At 38.4% G+C, this 19,164-nt stretch overlaps 1 protein-coding gene across 1 annotated transcript in view; it reads right to left on the reverse strand.

The window, feature by feature from the left end:
• LOC111148603 (BTB domain containing 7) overlaps window positions 1-12,718 on the reverse strand; it is a 51,319-nt gene extending 38,601 nt beyond the window's left edge. The window contains exons 1-2 of the mRNA XM_022505308.1: window positions 12,486-12,718; window positions 10,695-11,774 (exon numbers count right to left, since the gene is read on the reverse strand). Coding sequence (XP_022361016.1) covers window positions 10,695-11,774; window positions 12,486-12,567 — 1,162 coding nt within the window. The 5' untranslated portion in view covers window positions 12,568-12,718. The remainder of the gene's footprint in view (window positions 1-10,694; window positions 11,775-12,485) is intronic.
• Window positions 12,719-19,164: the final 6,446 nt, after the last annotated feature.

Raw genomic sequence — 19,164 nt, forward strand, 5'->3', positions numbered from 1 at the left:
AAACTTATTTTTAAAAATAACGCTTCATATTTATCTCCTAGATTGAGATTAAGCATCTTAATTTTATTTGCAACTTCTAGGGTTAAATGTTTATTACACACACCCCCTTTTAAAAAGAAAAACTCAGTTTTCATAGACATTAAAGATAACTCAAAATATGTAACTCACTGAATTCTACCCCTGAAACTAACAATTCAGTATATGTTAATTAAACTGAATTTAAATAAAAAATTTTAAAAATGTAAAAATTTAAAAAATGTCTACTAAGAGCAAAGTACTGGGTTCTTTGGGTGATTAAGATGATGAAGATCTGACCTTGTCTTTATGGAGTATATAATACACTAGGTGATAGAGGAAATTAGAGAGGTACATAGGTAATTCCAGAATAAACTGGATGTAAGAACCTAAAAGAAAAGTAAAAGTGTTTAAGAAATTTGCAGGAAGTAGAGAATACTTTTAATTTAGAATGCCTAAGACAAAACAAAGGAAAAGTAGCATGCGAATTTGGTCTTAGAGAGTATGGTAGAACTTGGGACACTAAGTGGTCAGAGGCAAAGATCTTCTAAGACCACAGAAAAATGTGAGCAGAGGCTCAGAGGTGGAGGGTTTGTAGCATATATGAAAAACGGTCTAAGCTCTAAAATAAAAATGCAATAAAATGTTACAATTTAGAGCTCTACTCATAAATTTTGAGTAAAGAATTTTTTTTTTAAAGATTTAATTTATTTATTTGACAGAGATTACAAGTAGGCAGAGAGAGGGTGGGGGGAAGCAGGCTCCCGGCTGAGCAGAGAGCCTGATGCGGGACTCGATTCCAGGACCCTGAGATCATGACCTGAGCTGAAGGCAGAGGCTTTAACTCACCGAGCCACCCAGGCGCCCTTGAGTAAAGAATTTCTTAAGCGCTAAGTGTCATTATGATTAGAGATGTATAATTTGAGAGTTGTCTGAACCTCCATTCCTGAACTGAGATTAACTCTTCATCTATGTTGTATAGTTAACTGAAATCTACATTTTCTACTCTGTTCTGTGGATAATGGTCTTTAACTTAGCTCCATTATTCTCTAGGAAGTATATTCAGACTAAATTGCTAAGAGGAAGCAATTGCAGACAGAAGCATAATAAACTGCCAGTTCAACTGAACCGAGACAGAAGAAGAATGTCAACACAGAGACAATGGAGAGGATGGGAAGAGGGAGGAAGGGCTTAGTGAGTCGGGACAGTTAGTCTCTACTACTTTGTATTTGTTTCAAGTCACACACTCTAGAAATCCGACCAAGTTGCAAAGGAAAAAATTAGGTCATTGCTTTCAGTTGTTTCTCTGTTAGATTTTTAATTCAATAAAATATAATCACATGCATTATGACTAAAAATACAGGTAATGCATTACAGAGTCCAGTTTGGAACTAACATTTTAATTTTCATATTCCATAGAGTAAAAAAAATACATTTTTAATCAAGATGAAAAAATAAAATCTGCAGTTTAAAGTGTTCTACTCTAAAATGCCCTGAACTGGAATATACACATAGATATTGGTGCTAATTCTGAGCTATTTTGTTCTGAGGTCAACAGTATTTATAACAAGGAAATGTAAATTCTTTATGGTAGGCCCACAGTTGTTAAAATTCATGAGAAAACCCACAGTTCTCTTAAAGAGTAGATTTTTACTCAAAAAATTGGAACTCGGGGCGCCTGGGTGGCTCAGTGGGTTGGAGCCTCTGCCTTCGGCTCGTCATGGTCCCAGGGTCCTGGGATAGAGCCCCAAGTCGGGCTCTCTGCTCAGCAGGGAGCCTGCTTCCCTTCCTCTCTGCCTGCTTGTGATCTGTCGAATAAATAAATAAAATCTTAAAAAAAAAAAATTAGAACTCAATATATATTCTCACCATGGTACTCACATTTTCAGAGGTAGTGTATGCTAAAGTCATCATGAAAGTCAATGACCAAACACCTGATCCTTCTTTTGAGGTTCTTCTAATCTAGCCATCTACTTTAGAATTTTACACACTGGTCTTTTTACTATAGGTACTGTTACCACCCAGGTTTCCAAGCTGTAACCACAGAAAACAACTCTAGCTGGCTTAACAGAAAAGGGATTTATGTGAAAGGATATATTGTTAGCCCACAGTGGCTGAGAAACTTGAAGACCAGATTCAGAAAACAAACGAGAGCAAAGGAAGGCTGTAGAGTGAGGACTATATTAGGGAAAGAGCCTAGTGGGTACCGCAGGCTGCTCTGGGCCCCTGGCCACCACACCTCCTGCTGGGCACAGATGATGGATGCCATCAGTGGCAGTGGACATCAGCGGCATCATTGCCACTTACTTCTCTCTCCTTTTCCACGAGACGTTGCTGCTCCCACCCTGCTTATACAAAGAATTCTCTAAAGTCCTTGCTTTTCTTTGCTATCAGCTTCCAATTGAAAGAGCCCAGGCCATGTGTTTAAACATTAACCACTGCGAAGGCTGAGAAAACAAGTATTTGAACTTTTAGGATTTTTACAGTGGGGGGTGGGTTCTGCCCTCCAGCCAGACCTGTGAGGAATTTCAAAACTAGGAAGAAGGTCGTAATGCTGGCAGCCAAAAAATCAAATAACTGATACAGGAACACTCACAGATTCAGGAAAGAATGGCCTACTCAGTACAAAGCCCTCTATTCTCTGGCTAAGGGCTCTGAAGCAAAGTCTGTGGTCACCTACCTAGGTCCCTGCCCCTAAAGCTTTTAAATGTCTTTGCTGGGCCCACATTTCCCTGACTTACTCCTGCCCAAGTGGTTCAGCACATATCAGGTTCATCGCTGAGACTCCTCGCAGCTGATGCTTTAATAACTAGTCTGCTATTCTGTTTTTACAACTAGGCCACAGTGGCCTCCCACCTTCATCCCTCAATAGTGGTTCTCATACTGCTCCCCTCTCTTACCATGCACACATTTCAGGGCTTGGGATCAGAAAAGCTGGTATGAGTCACAACCTTATCATTCACAATCTCAAGAGAAGGCTTGTTATTCATCTCTGAGCCCCACCATACTCACAGGTTGTCAGGGAGACCAAATGAGAGAAAGTAAAAGCCCTTTGTAACCTAAAATGATAAGCATGATTTTACTAGTTAACATTTTTCTTTTTTTAAGATTTATTTATTTGACAGAGATTGAGAGAGCACAAGCAAGGGGAGCACTAGACAGAGGGAGAGGGAGAAGCAGACTCCCTGCCAAGCAGTGAGCCCGATGTGGGGCTCAGTCCCAGGACCCTGGGATCATGACCTAAGCCAAAGGCAGCCACTTAACTGACTGAGCCACCCAGGTGCCCCACTAGTTAACATTATTGATAGATATGAAAAACCCCCAGTTCTTTAGGATTAAGGCTCATCCTGTCTAAGTCTCTCTGGTTCTTCTGAGCACTGATGTCATATCTTTATTGTACTAAAAATTTAATTTTGCAATCAAAGCAGCATATGCTGATGATCTAAAAAGTCTTGTGGCTCATAGTAATAAAAAGCTTATTCTAGGAAGGAAAAAAATGAAACAAGATGGGATCAGGAGGGAGACAAACCATAAAAGACACTTAATCTCGCAAAACAAACTGAGGGTTGCTGGGGGGAGGGGGGTATGGAGAGGGTAGTTGGGTTATGGACATTGGGGAGGGTATGTGCTATGGTGAGTGCTGTGAAGTGTGTAAGCCTGACCACTCACAGACCTGTACCCCCGGAGCAAATAATACTTTATTACATGTTAATAAAAATAATTAATTAAAAAAAAGTTTATTCTAAGGACAAAACCCACTGCCCTATGTCTTTCCTCTTCCCAGTCCTGCTCCCCAAAGGCAATTCCTCTCAATTCTTTAGTTGTTTCTTCTGGTATTTACCTCTCTGTATTATAATTTTTATTAAATCAATATTCAGTATTCATATTTAAATACTGCTTACTGTGAGCCAAGCGGCATATATTTTCTTCCATAAGTAATTTAAATTTTTTTTTTGGAGCTATTTTTTTCTTCTTTTTTCACTCCCTTCATTTTCTATAAATCTACTGTTAATTTTTCATAAAAGCACCAAAAGACCCATGAAATCTCTTTCAATGCCCCTTGTCATTTAATGTTCCTGGAGCCTTTTGCCCTCGTGGTCCAGTCTAGATGTGAAGCCTGCCAGACCTACTACATGGACAGGACTTAGGATTTCCCTTTTTTATTTCCTGTGTTTAACGCCATTTCCCGGATCCCACACTTCTTCATTCTTGGTTCACTTCATTTAGTAGAACACATCCTTAGTAACTTCCTCAGTAAGGGTGCAGGAGAGATCAAGTCTTGAGGCAAGACTGAAAAAAAAAAAAATGGCTTTATCTAGCTTTACACTTGATTGATAGCTTGGCTAAATATAGAATTTTGTGTTGAAAATAATTTTCACCAGCTTTTTCAAAGGCGCGGTGCCGCTGTATTACAGCATCCGGCCGCGGCTACTGAAAAGCTCAATACAATTCAGAGTCCTGTTTCTTTGTATGGAACCGAAGCTTTTCCTCTCAGCAACATTTTAGAATCTTTTCTTTTTCCCTAGAGTTCCCTACAGAAACGGATAAAACTTTTTTTTTTTATTTTTTTTTAAAGATTTTTTTTTTTTTTTTATTTGACAGACAGAGATCACAAGTGGGCAGAGAGGCAGGCAGAGAGAGAGGAGGAAGCAGGCTCCCTGCGGAGCAGAGAGCCCGATGCGGGGCTCGATCCCAGAACCCTGGGATCATGACCTGAGCCGAAGGCAGAGGCTTTAACCCACTGAGCCACCCAGGCGCCCCTTTTTTTTTTTTTTAAAGTATGTTCCATGCCCAAGGCTGGAACTCAAAACCCCAAATCAAGACCCAAGTTGAGATCAAGAGTCGGACTCTTAACCAACCAAGCCACCTTGGCACCCCAGGATAAGACTTTTTAATACAGAAATTCCTTTAGTACTTTAGCAGTATTTCTTATATTACTCCTCAGATATTGGCTTCTCTTCCATTTTCTCTGGTATGTTTCTAAAACCACCACTTGTTAAACTGTTATACCTTCTGGACCAATACTATAAGTTTTCTTATTTGTCTCCACTGTTGCCCACCTCTCTGTTATTTGTTTTAAAGGTTTCTTCAATTTCACCTTTCAATCCTTCTATTAAATTATTTTTCATTTCTGCTACCTTATTTCCAAGAGTTCCTGTCTGTACTCTTATAGTATCCTATTTATGTCTCATTGATTCAACAGAACACTCTCTTACATAAGTGCATTTTGCTCCTTTTTTTTTTTTTTAAGATTTTATTCACTTATTTGACAGAGAGAGAGCACAAGTAGGCAGAGAGGCAGGCAGAGAGAGAGGGGGGAAAAGCAGGCTCCCTGCTGAGAAGAGAGCCTGATGCAGGGTTCGATCCCAGAGATCATGACCTGAGCCAAAGGCAGAGGCTTAACCCACTGAGCCACCCAGGCGCCCAGGCATTTTGCTTCTGTTGAAGTTTTCTTCTGGTTTCTTCATGGTTTCTGCTAATACTTTGTTCTTTTTGTTCTGACCTCTGTCTCAATTTGGAAGCTTTCTTCAAATGTCCAGTGAGCCTTAGACGGGTTTTCGTATTTATGAATGAAACACTGAACTGCCACATGGAAGCTCTGTTGCAAAAGCAAGGCTGCTGACCATAGTCTTCTAGAAAAACTGGAAGACAAACTGGTTTTTTCACCATGTTAACTCCTGAGCATAACTTCATCATGGAACTCCATGACATCAGTCTCCATCAGTCTACATGCTCTTGGGCTGTTCACCATTTCTAGATTTTTCATCTTGTATCTGCCTGTCATGGACTAGAACAGGGGAATGGGAGTGATTTTTGTCATTTACTTTGTAGGCTTTGACATCAATTCAGATTTCAACCTTGTGCTTTACGCCACACCCCAACCCGCCCTTTTCGTAGCTATTTCCAGATTTGAAATCTTGCTAGTTTGATTTCTTTAGAAAATAAAGCTCAAGGTTCCTTGTGTTTGGTTGGGTTGGGGGGGGAGGGTAGAGAAGGGAACTGAAGGGGCAGGTTAGGATTTGCCAAGTGGCACAAGTGATACTGAGGCAAGACCACTGAAACAAAACGGAGAAAGTAATGACCCAAATATACTCAAGAACTTAAAAAAAGATAGCAAAAATCAAAAGAGAATATGGATGTTTAATAGAGGGTACTCAGAAAACCAGCTCACTATATGGAGTAAAACAAAACCCCATTCCTTTCTGATACCATCTATAAAGGTGAATTCCACGGCGGGGGGTTGGGGAGGTTGATCCATTCAGTTTTCAGACTTAAAATCAAATCTCCGTTTTCAGTGGCCGCACTTATACCTTCTTCCCAGAGTACCAAGTACCCCTTGTGAACTGCCTCTGTTATCCTGAGTAGCCCCCTTTACAGGCTCTGTTATAGACCTCTCCTCTGTTAAGTCAGTGATCAGTCCTTATCTGCTTTCTAGCTTCCAAAAATATCAGTATCCTTTCTCCACTGTTGTTTTCTTCTCGGGTATCTTTGTCCTTGAGGGCTTATATTTGTTTTATTCCTTCATTATGTCATTAGGGCTTTGGAGGAGCCAGAAATAAACTTATGTTTAATCTGTTATACAGGAAATCAAGTGAAATTAAAGCTTATCCTAAAATGCCAGGCCAGTAAGTTGAGGCCCCATTACCTATTAACTGACCTCCCTAATAGTGACTGCCTACTTGTCTGAATAAAATGCATTCTCAGTGTAGGCCAGGAATGTGCGCTTTTATCCAGACCATTCTGGCTGTCTGCCTAAACCGCCTCTTTTTATGATGCTCTTGAAACTGTTAAATCACCTCTCCATCTTGAAGGACACATTTAGTCTCAAGGTCCCAGCCTCCCTTGACAGATTTTGTTTCTTTTTAAAACTGGCTTTAACTTTTGAAGTTAAATCTAATTAGGAATAAAAAGTAACAGTCATTAATTCTGAGAATAAGGTCCTACCGTCAAGCTGCCCAACAGGCTAGTCTCATAGTGTTCCTTAAAGTTAAGCCCTCATCTGAATCATAGAACACAGATGATTTTGGTTTTTGTTTTTTTTTTTAAGATTTTTTTATTTATTCATTTGACAGATAGAGATCACAAGTAAGTAGAGAGACAGGCAGAGAGAGAGGAGGAAGCAGGCTCCCCGCTGAGCAGAGAGCCCGACGCGGGGCTCGATCCCAGGACCCTGGGATCATGACCTGAGCCGAAGGCAGAGGCTTTAACCCACTGAGCCACCCAGGTGCCCCGATGATTTTGGTTTTGACTCTTTTCTTAATTCTCTCCAAAATGGTACATACTATTACCATGCTGGATGTAACAGAGAGCTGCTAATTCATTACACACAATAGATACCTCAGAATATTACAGGGTTAATCTGTTTGTAGAACCCCAGCTGAGAAAAACCAATTGTATTATGACAAATAACCAGATATTTACGGATAGTCTGACAAGTGGCATGTACCATCTCACGAGTGATATGATTATAAGAAAATTTTAAATTCTAGTAATAACCGAGTAAAAATCTGCAAAATATGCTTAGTATTAGGTTTAATCAATAGGATTATAAAATTATTTTTTTGAACATAAAAAGTTTTATATTTTTATATATTTTATTTTATTTTTTAAAGATTTTATTTATTTGACACAGAGAGAGAGAGCACAAGCAGGGGGAGCAGCAGAGGGAGAGGGAGAAGCAGGTTCCCTGCTGGGCAAGGAGCCTGATGCGGGACTTGATCCCAGGACTTTGGGATCATGACCTAAGCTGAAAGCAGGGGCTTAACCATCTGAGCCACCCAGGTGCCCCTAAAGATTTTATTTACTTGTCAGAGAGAGAGAGAGCACACAAACAGAGTGGCGGGCAGAGGGAGAAGCAGGCTCCTTGCTGAGCAAGGGACTCAATCCCCGGACCCTGGGATTATGACCTGGGTCGAAGGCAGACAACTAACCAACTGAGCCACCCAGTTGTCCCACCCCTCCTTTTTAAAAAAAATTTTTTATTTATTAAAAGTTAGTTTTAGAAAACAATGTGGTAGCGAATGAAATATGTTCTGATCATTATCATTTAACGGCTAATATTTACGGAATGCTAACTATGTATCAGGTGCCAGTCAGAGCACCTAACATATTATTTCCTTTAACCCTCATAATCCTACTTTACAGGGTTACTATTCTTATTTTATAAATGAGAAAACAGAAGCTTAGAAAGGTGACTTGCTCTGAGGTCAAACACATTAATACATGGTAGTGAAGGATTCAAACCCAGTTTGTCTGGTTCCAGAGCCTGAGCTCTTAAACTTCATGGTATATAATTCCTCTCTAAGTGACCAAATATTCTCCTTCCCACAGAAATGGGGTAAAAATTATGCTGAAGGCATGGTCTATTATAAACACTAATATGAACAGTATCATAGGCATAGGGGAAAAATAAGGCCTACATGGAGTGCAAATATCAAAACACCAAGTAAGCTAAACTCTGTATTCCGAATACTGAAAGGAAACAGAGAGCCATGTACACCCAGGTTTAAGGGAATATATATATATACGCACATATATATATATTTATATTTTACAGTAACCAAGACTAAGACAATACAAGGAGTGTAATTTTATATCTTTGAATATATTAAAATATAATTTCTAGCTAAATGATAAAAAAAAAATTTTAAACTTACTTAACATAAAAAGAACTCTAGACTAAGTATTACCTAAGAGCCAAGAGAGCTGCCTCACAATTTTATTTTTCACTCAAAACTTAAAACAACAAATCCCCAAAGAACTGTATTAGGGGATGTTTTCCCATTTTTAAAAAACAGCAAAGTGGGGTGGCTGGGTGGCTCAGTTGTTAAGTGTCTGTCTTCAGCCGGAATCATGATCCTAGTGTCCTAGGACTGAGCCCCACCTGGGGCTCCCTAATCAGTGGCGAGTCTACTCCTCCCTCTGCCACTTGTGCTCTCTCTCACTCTCTCTCTCAAGTAAATAAATAAAATCTTAAAAAAAAAAAAAAAAAACGCAGCAGAGTATATATAATACACTTTGGTTTCTTATTATTTAAACATGTCAAAAAACAAAACCAATTTGAGAAACAGAGGTTGTTACACCTTTTGAGCAATGTCACAACCTTCAAATTTTTCTGTAGAGGCATTTTCTGACAAATTTGGTTTTATAGAATAGTGGTAGGTCAAGCTGCTAGGTTATTATTATTATTATTTTTTGAGATTTTATTTATTTATTTGACAGAGAGAGAGATCACAAGTAGGCAGAGAGGCAGGCAGTGCTGGGGGGAAGCAGGCTCCCCACTGAGCAGAGAGCCCGTTTCAGGGCTCTATCCCAGGATCCTGAGATCATGACCTGAGCCGCAGGCAGAGGCTTAACCCATTGAGCCACTTAGGCGCCCACCTATTATTATTAATGTAATGATTCTTGTTTTAAATGGGTAAAAACATTTTAACAACATTTTAGTTGTGGTAACAAAACTAAATTAGTATTAGCACTAAAAAGATAATGGTAAAATACGATTTTTAAAAGATACTTTATATAACAGAAATCTCAACTTTTTTTCACTCAGGTTTATCAGTGCCTTCTTCTGTATAATTCCTCTCATGTAATTCATTTCTTACTGTTATTTAGCTGGAGCTTTTATTTCTCAAAGTCCTATTAATTTGTTGACTAAGCCATACAACACACATTTTTATTTTCAAGTTAGAAAAATGTGTGTAGTTTTCATTATTTCTTAGTTCATTAAATTCCTGTCTTTTGCCCCAGCCATTAACATTGTCTTCTGACTGGCAACTTCTAATGTTCTTTTAGCAAATACTCATTAGCTAAATTTCTCAAGTAGTTTCATGTCATATAGCTTGGTTTTTTTTTTTTTTTTCAACATATGGCTACCAAAAGCAAAGAATGCATTCTTCAAGACCACAAATTCCCTTTGTTCCATGTGGAAGGTCTCTTTCCACCTCTGAAATGTTAAGATTCTAATGTTTACCAATAGATATATAATTCTTTTAATGTTACCTTCACGTATTCATTTGCCTATAACCCAAAAAATATGCTTTCCCAACCTAAAAGTTTTAGTTTAAATGAAGAAGGCTCACGCTAGTCTAGCGCTGACCATGCCTTACACACCGTAGACTGTTGCTGAATGTAGGAGTTGAGTTTGAAAAGAAGATACGGAATATTTAAAAATTTAAATCAGAAACTCTAATTTTTTGATTCAAATAAACTTGTATCTAAATGTGACTATTTTCATTTTTGGAATGAATTTTCATTCTTTTTCTAAACATTCAAACATCAATAAGTTACTGAGTATAACAATGTGACTCTAAGTTATCCCAGGAGTCCTAGATCAAGAATAACCATGAAATCTGGGAAACGAGGCTAGTTCAAAGCTTGGGCACAGACAGGGTGCAGGTGGTAGTTGTATATTCCCACACCTATCATCTTACATTAGGGAATTAAGAGCCTCACATCTCATCTCTTGCTCTTAGTCACCAGTTTTGAATGCTTGGTTTTAGTACTAAATGAATACCCACATTAATACTGACCCTCAATTCTTTCTCAGATTCCTTAACTACAGAAAATAACTGACCCACGCACATCCCAAACAGTGAAATCATGGAACATATTGGCTGTGTTTTCACAGGAAGACAAATATGTAATTCTAGAAATCAAAATTAAAAACCAGAATTTCATACCTTGTGCAAGCATGTTAAATTCCAAGAACAGTGCTATGTGGTAAAGTTCCATGGCTTCTTCTGCCCTGGTCATGTTTGGCTTCCCTGTGACGAGAGCCTGAACCTCACTGAGACTCCCCACCGAGGGGCTACAGTGCAAAACGGAGAGGTCCACCACATCAGTATACATACAGTGTAATATCACTTTCGCATATTTTTTTGGTATAATGGACTCATCTAATATAATTCTTGTGGGAGTCCGCAAAGTTCGGTCTGTGATTTCTTCACCAGTCCGTATCCTTCTTTGTAATAAATTCCGAAAAAATGGGGACCGTGCTGAAATAATAGCCTTGTGAGCTTTGAGCTCTTCATCTAAACAGTTCTGATTTCCACCAAAAGCTTCAACCAGTTCAGAGTCTGAAGAAAAACTAAGGACGACATCATAATAACACATGTAATCAAAAAGTCCACGCATGTCTACATCAAGGGAATTCGGTGTTCCAAATTCTTCACTAAGCTGAACGAGGATATCAACATTTTGAAACCTTGAGTCCTCCATTCCAAACTCTCCTGTATAAAGGTAGTGTAGCAAAGCAGAAAACATGGGCATGTCTATACCAGCTGTATTGATGTCCATAATGATCTCTGCCCCATACTCCGGTGAGGAAGAAAGCAGTGTTTTAAAAAACGGACACCTCGCCGCCAAAATGGCACGATGAACAGGAAAACAAGTTTCTTGAAATATTAAGTCTACGTCGGTACAATACTTGTACTCATAAAGATCGGCCATATCTTTCTGCAATGTCCGAGCTTCTGGTCTAGCCAAACTGGCTTGTAGAGAAAGCTCCTTTAAGGCTGAAGTTCCCTCATATTCCTCCACTAAAGCATTAACATCTCTAACATCCCACCCAGAGAGGAGTTCTCGCATCTGCTTGGCATGATCGGCAGACCTATTAGATTTTCGACGCTTAATAAACTTCTTTTTGAGGGTGGCAAGGCCAGAGGTTCTCTTTTTTTTGTCTTGTGGTTTCTCATGGCCATGGTCAAGGCTATATAATTTTGATTCACAACCATAGCCTTGCTGAGAATAGGATGATGTCCCTAAGAAGGAAATCAAACAAATGAAAATTTGTTTCTTTGTTCCTAACATTCATTTTCAATGTTCACTTTAACACATACTTCATGCTAAAAATTTTTACCAACAGACATTCCTGAACCATTCAAATAAAACTGACTTCTGTTTCTATAAATGAAGTTATTAAAAAGCTCAAATAATTTACTTCTATATCAAATAAGGAATAGAAACTAACAGCAGATTATTTTTTACTTGACAAAATGCTTTTGGTTCTCTGGCTTTCAAAAACCAGATATCACAGATTTTAATTAAGGATTTTTAGGAAATGAGAGTAAAGCAGATTTGTAAATTAAGAATACTACTTGTATATAATTGTGATTTTTTTCTTCTTCCTAATTACACCAAGGCTGCTTTGCACTGGGGAAAGTAAATGGGCCAGGATGCAAGAAGCTTGTATTTCACAATTTTTACACCAATGGAGACTGCCAGGTTTTTGAGGGCAACTGGCAATTACAGCTAAGACACCAAAGGAAAGATCAATGGTGCTATAGGACCTTGGTCAGGATAAAAATCATACAAGACAGATTTACATTTGTCGGGGGAAAAGCTGGGTGTTGCAGAATTATTATCTATAACTTTTTCACCGTTAAACTCTCCTTTCATCCAGAAAGACCACTGAAAATACAATTCTATTTATATTAACAAAAAAAAGAAATGAGAAAAACTGAAACAGTTACCTATAAAAGTCTGCTGGGCTTGAGAATTTCCCCCTACCCTCGGGGAACATGCATGAGGATAGGTAGATGCATTAGCACCCATTTTCTTCAGTCACTCAGGCATTCCACCTGCTGGTTCTTCAGAGTGTAATCCCAGAGGCCTTTACGAACTTTCAACCCTGGATCCAGCAGCCTCTTTTCATCCATTTCTTGATATGAAACAAAAATAATTTTATTCATTTTTTCAAATGTATCTCAAATTGCACACTTAAAAAAAAGCAAGCTAGTGAATACTGCTTTTATTTGCAAATGACGTGCTGTCAAATTCATATGTAAAAATTTCAGAAAATGTAAACAAATAGTTAAACTTGAATTATGAATCAGTGGTAGCTGCAATTTTAAGCCATAAAATGTACCAATTATATACTTTCTAAGGCAGTGAAAAGTAACAAATCAGACTAATTTAAATATATAATTATGGAAAGAGTATTTCAAATCACAGGGTAAAGTATTTAGAGACTAAAAAATTTTTCAATATTTTTTCTTACTCCTTAGAAGCAACCATTAGTCATTATAATCCAACATTCTAAGCAATTTATAAACATTAAAGAGGTTGGTATTAGAGGCAGACCTCCTCATGAAGCCCTGAAATAAAAATACTGCTTTCTAGTACCTGATATGACTTAACATGGACAGAGCAGTACCCATAAGAGGTAATGTTAACAATTACAGAAAAAATTCCACACCATGGAACTCTAACTTTCACAGCTGCCGGCAGAAGACACACACAAAGAGAAGACGTTCTAAGATCAGACAACAGGGTTAATAGGAATACTGTATCTGTATAGCATCTGGATATATAAAATTTATCTAAGAGGGATAACTGTTCAAGAGAAAACACAATTTATTTTAATGGTTACAAAACCAACCAGGAGGTAATCTAGCCTTGTAAAGAAGAATGAAGCATTTTAACAAATAATAAATACACACGCGCAAAATCACAAAAAATCTGCTAGAAAACAGAACTGTGTCAAGAGTCTCGGAATTTATTTTCATCTCTGTTACTGTCAGAATAACCTTAGGAATTCAAGTTTAAGAAAATCACTGTTAGCATCTTTGCTTCCCTCAATCTTTTCCGCCATATTTATGAGAATTTAAGCATAGAATGATCTACCTGTAGTGTTCAAGACTTGGAAACCTTCTATAAACTGGATATTATGCCAAATCATTCACTCACACAAGCAAATTTCTTAGCTGAAATTCACCTACCTACCAAGGAAAACGCAGCATGTTATTAGACTTTTTACTCTGGGTGCCTGCTACTGAAGTCAGAGAGGCTACGGGTAGACAGGAATTTGACAGTGCATTCTGTAAGAACTACCTAGCAAGAAAGCCAAAGAGTTTAATAACTGACTATTTTGTAAACATTAAATGGTCAAGAAAATGACTTCTTCCAGCAAAGTCAGTTTTTTTGAAGTTTGATGCTTAATGTGAGTAAATTCAGTTTTCTATTCTTAAATATTAGATATGTAGAAAAGGCTGCCTTTTGGGTAATTTTGAACACTGTCAATTAAAAAAAAACTTTATCATTGAAGTATAGTTAACATTAAATGTTGTCAATTCTTATAAAATGGAAAATTAAATCTGCCTGTGTTAATTTCAGTTCAAACTTAAGAAACAGTTGGTCTGGGGCACCTGGGTGGCTCAGTTGGTTGAGCGGCTGCCTTCAGCTCATGTCATGATCTCAGGGTCCTGGGATTGAGCCCCACATTAGGCTCCCTGCTCAGTGCGAAGTCTGCTTCTCCCTCTCCCACTCCCCTTGCTCATGCTCTCTTTCACTCGCTCTCTCTCTCTCTCAAATATTAATAAAATCTTAAAAAAAAAAAAACAGTGGGTCTAATAAATCCTAGTTTTCAAACTAGGATTTGAAATAGCTTTTCAAAGATTTTTAATAGCTCCTTAAAAGCATTTAAGGTTCCAGCAGGTACTTCTAGTGGTTCTTTAGAAAAAACTAGGGTCAGGGCGCCTGGATGACTCAGTTGGTTAAGCATCTGCCTTTGGCTCAGGTCATGATTTCAGGGTGCTGGGATCGAGTCCCACACTGGGCTCCCTGCTCAGTGGAAAGCCTGCTTCTCTCTCTTCTGCTGCTGCTCTCCCTGCCTCTGTGTGTGCGCCCTCTCTCTCTCTCTCAATGTGTCAAATACATAAATAAAATCTTAAAAAGAAAAGAAAAGAAAAAACCGGAGTCCTGGAAGCCAAGTTTGTAGCCTCATTCATAGGTCAAATCCTTTTCTCACTGAAGATTTGTAGTTAAAACACAAAAACAGCACAGAGAATTCTTTTTCAAATTTGAAATATGTTCAGAATGCAGAATAAAAACATTATGCAAAATAAAAGCCTTTACCAAAATGAGAGAAAAAACATTAAAAAGATGAGCTTTGAATCTGGAAGTAATGGATGGTAAAAAGTGCTGGTAAAATGTCCCTCTTATGGTACGTCTCTTCTCACTTCCTTCTTTACTCATTCTTGAAGTTACATATTGCTTCATTTGTTTTGTTTGCTATTATTTATTTTGAGAGACAGAGAAAGAGAGAGAGAGAGAGAGAGTGTGTGTGTGTATATGTGTGCGCACAAGCAGGGGGAAGGAGAGAGAGAATTTCCAAGACTCCCCACTGAGCGTGGAGCCTGACTGGGGCTTAATCGCATGACCCCAAGACCATGACCTGAGCCGAAATCAAGAACAGAATACTTTACCCACTGAGCAAACCAGGTGCCCCTGTTTGCTTTTTAATTTTTAAAGACTGCAGAGCAAACTCACTAACATGGCTGAGTATACTGCTGAAACAAAACAAGAATGGTGCCATGTTTCAAGATGAAGAAAAATCAGTGTCCAAAGTAAAGTGGACAGAGTTCCTACTCCAACTCTCTGTCACAGTGTAATGCAGTATGCACATACACATGGAAGAATTATTTTTTTTTCTTTTTCAAAGATTTTATTTATTTATTTGACAGACAGAGATCACAAGTAGGCAGAGATGCAGGCAGAGGGAGAGGGAGAAGCAGGCTCCCTGCTGAGCAGAGAGCCCGATGTGGGGCTCGATCCCAGGTCCCTGAGATCACGACCTGAGCCGAAGGCAGAGCTTTAACCCACTGAGCCACCCAGGTGCCCCAAGAATTATTTTCATCTGAGACTTCTGCAAGATTCATAGGGACACAAAACACTGTTACCAGGTCTGTCTGAAATTTAAACCATGTCAAAAATGACTTTTCTTTTTCCTTTCTTCTTTTTTTAAAAAGCTCAATTTTATGAGCATAATTAGATATTCTAAAGCAAACATACAAAGGTTACAAAACATCATCAGTCCCACTGGAGAACAAGACCACCTAGTAAGCACTAGGGAAGTCACAGGCTGATATAAAGATGCTTGGGCAAGTACCACTGTAATTAGCACCACAGGGACAGCTGGGGTCTCACCCTGGAGAGGTGACTTGAAATAAAATGTCTTTGGGACTTAGGGATAGAGTCTCTTCCTGGTTGCTGCTAGTCAATGGGAATCCTCTTCAAGATGAACTGATTTGGGCAACATTCGTATTTCCTACTGGAGCTCCAATACTAAAATAAACACAGGTCTTGGAAAGACTTAGTGGGAGAGATTTTTCAGGATCAGATATAACCCTTAAGTCCACCTTGTGTCCTCAGTTTCAAATCCTGGGGGTAATCCTGACTGTGCAGTTATAGTACTAAAACCCTATTTCTCAAAATTCTCAAGGAATACTTTTATTTATTAAGTAACCAAAACCCTATGCTATATGGAACACAGTATTATGTTATTTAGTTCTTAATCTAACCCACTGCCTTTAGATGCTGGAAATGAGAATAAGAGTTAAAACTCTCAGGAATGTTTTCATTCTAGGCAACTTTTGTCTGTCTCCTACATAAAACAGGATGAAATCCAATTTTTGGATTACATGGCAGGAAAGGAAAGGAAAGGAAAGGAAAGGAAAGGAAAGAGAAGGCCCAGAGGATGCAAATGGCCCTAGAAAACTGATAAATCCTTTTTATAGAATCATCATTCTGGAAGAGAGCTCTCTGTTAACAGTCAATATGACCTAATCTCAATCAAATGATCTAACTGGCTTAAAACAAGCTTCAGTGACTGCAGCAGACCCAACTGAAGGGGAAAAATGATACTGAAGGTAACAGAATTAACAATCCCATGAGATTATTTTTAGAAAAAAAATCAACCTCTCTGCCTTCCAAAAAACCCTGACCAGCATTTCCAAAGTGTTTTCCCAAAGTTTGGAAAATGCAGGATTAAACAAAAACCGATAGGTCTCTTTACTTCAGAATGTTTTAGCATCTTTAAAGTGCTAAGGTGCATTGTGAACCTCCAGGAGGAAGTATTCAGCAATGATCTAAAGGAGCGCCTTTGTTCCACAGAGCATTAAAGGAATGTGCTTGTATGACACACTTTGGAAAATCCTGACCTTTGCCATAAAAACACTTTTTACTGCTTTACACAGTAGAGAGAACAATGGGCATCAAGTGACCTGGGACAGAGTACTCCCATCAGTAATGTACCACTTATACAGGATAAGTCACATTTAACTTCTATGAATCTCTGAAACTGAGATGTGTGGGGCTCGGCATCTATAAAATAAAAAAGCTGATACAGGGTACCCGTATCATTTATTGAATGTCTCAATGAATGCTGTACGAATTCATTGAAGTTGTATGACTTATTGGTTTGGAATGTGGATGGAGAAGGGAGTTATTTCTATATTAAATGTTAGTGTATAGAGGGGAAAAAGGCAATTAGATTTTGGGTTTTAAACATGTTTTCTCCTTAGTCTGATTATTAGCTATGATTATAGAAGGATAGGAAGGTGGGGCACAAGCGAATATGAAAAACAATTTATAATGAAAGAGAAATGCAAAACTATGGTAATCCTTCACTTCTGTCAAATCTAAGGTGACCATATAATGTACCATCACACCAGAATGCTTGCGTGAAAAGGGGTACAAACTAGATGAGATGCCAGAACATATATAGCCTGGGTCTAGTGGGGCCAAGTGGAATGAATGGCCACCCCATACCCAAATCTCACACTTTCAGAGCTAGAAATAGACAAAGTTTAAAAAGAAAAAAAAAAAAAAAAAAAAAAGGCCTCTGAAAACTCAAGTTAGAATAGTTTAAGACTTATGACCACCTCATTCCCCAAGCACGTTTTACCCAACATAACAAGCCACATTTATTGAGGTTTTACTATGTTCTAGACTATGTTCTTAGAACTTCACATGTGTTAACCCATATAATTCTCTCAGTAACTTTTTATTAATGAGGCTTGAAGGTTAATACCTTGTCCAAGGTCTCAGAGATATTAAGTGAAAGAGCCAGGATTACTTTGTAAATCTTCCAATTCTATCCTTCGACAGAAAAAAAAAAACCAAAAGGCAACTGTGAACAGTTAAGTCAGAAGCAGAATCAGCAGCGACCCTTACTATCTGAAGATCTCTTCAAAAAGGTGAGACCAGACTGGGAGTTCAGAAAGCCACCAACCAGCTTTATTATATGTGTCCTCTGGGACCATCTATTACAGAGGCAGAAGACCTCCACCTGGAACCACAAACCCCACTCGTTCCAATGGCAAAGAACAACCATGTTTATAGCAGCAGCTTAAGGCAAAATTATGTTCCAGTAAACATATTTATTAAGGCAGAGAAGCCAGAGTGATGGAGCTAGAAAGGGCCTTCGACTTTCCTTTGGTCGACCTTGTTTTTGAAAATGAATTATAACCTCATGGAATGGGAGAAAATATTTACATATTATACACTGATAGAAGATTAATATCCAGAATACATAGAGAATTCCTACAACTCAACAACCCAAAAAACCAAACTGATTAAAAGATGGGAAAAGGTCTTACATAGACATTTCTCCAAAGAAGATCTATGGATGGCCAAATAAGCACATGAAAACACATCACTAATCGTAAGGGAAATGCAAATCAGAACCACAATGAGGTACCACCTCACTCCTATTAGGATGGCAATGATCAATAAAACAGAAAAGTATTGGCAAGGATGGAGAAATTGGAACTTCTGTATACACTTGGTAGGAATATAAAGTGGTATGTTATGGAAATGCCACTGTGGAAAACAGTATGAAGGTTCCTCAAAACTTAAAATCAGATTTACTGTATGTTACAGCAGTTTCACTTCTGGCTATATACCCAAAAGAACTGAAAGCAGGGTTTCAAGACATGTACTCTGATGTTCATAGTAGCATTATTCCCAGCAGCTAAAAATGTGGAAGCAACCCAAAAGTTCATCAACAAAGGGATGAATAAGCAAAATGTGGTATATACAGATCATGGAATATTATTCGGCAGATGAATAAGCAAAGTGTGGTATGTACATAAAATGGAATACTATTCAGCCTTAAATTTAAAAAGAAGGAAATTCTAGGGGCGCCTGGGTGGCTCAGTGGGTTAAGCCGCTGCCTTCGGCTCAGGTCATGATCACAGGGTCCTGGGATCGAGCCCCGCATCGGGCTCTCTGCTCGGCAGGGAGCCTGCTTCCTCCTCTCTCTCTGTCAAATAAATAAATAAAATCTTTAAAAAAAAAGAAGGAAATTCTGATATACGCTTCAACACAGAAGAACCTTGAAGACATTATGCTAAGTGAAATAAGTCAGCT

The sequence above is a fragment of the Enhydra lutris genome, unplaced genomic scaffold (assembly GCF_002288905.1).
Source record: "Enhydra lutris kenyoni isolate GAN:26980312 unplaced genomic scaffold, ASM228890v2 scaffoldscaffold20, whole genome shotgun sequence".
Taxonomy (NCBI): domain Eukaryota; kingdom Metazoa; phylum Chordata; class Mammalia; order Carnivora; family Mustelidae; genus Enhydra; species Enhydra lutris.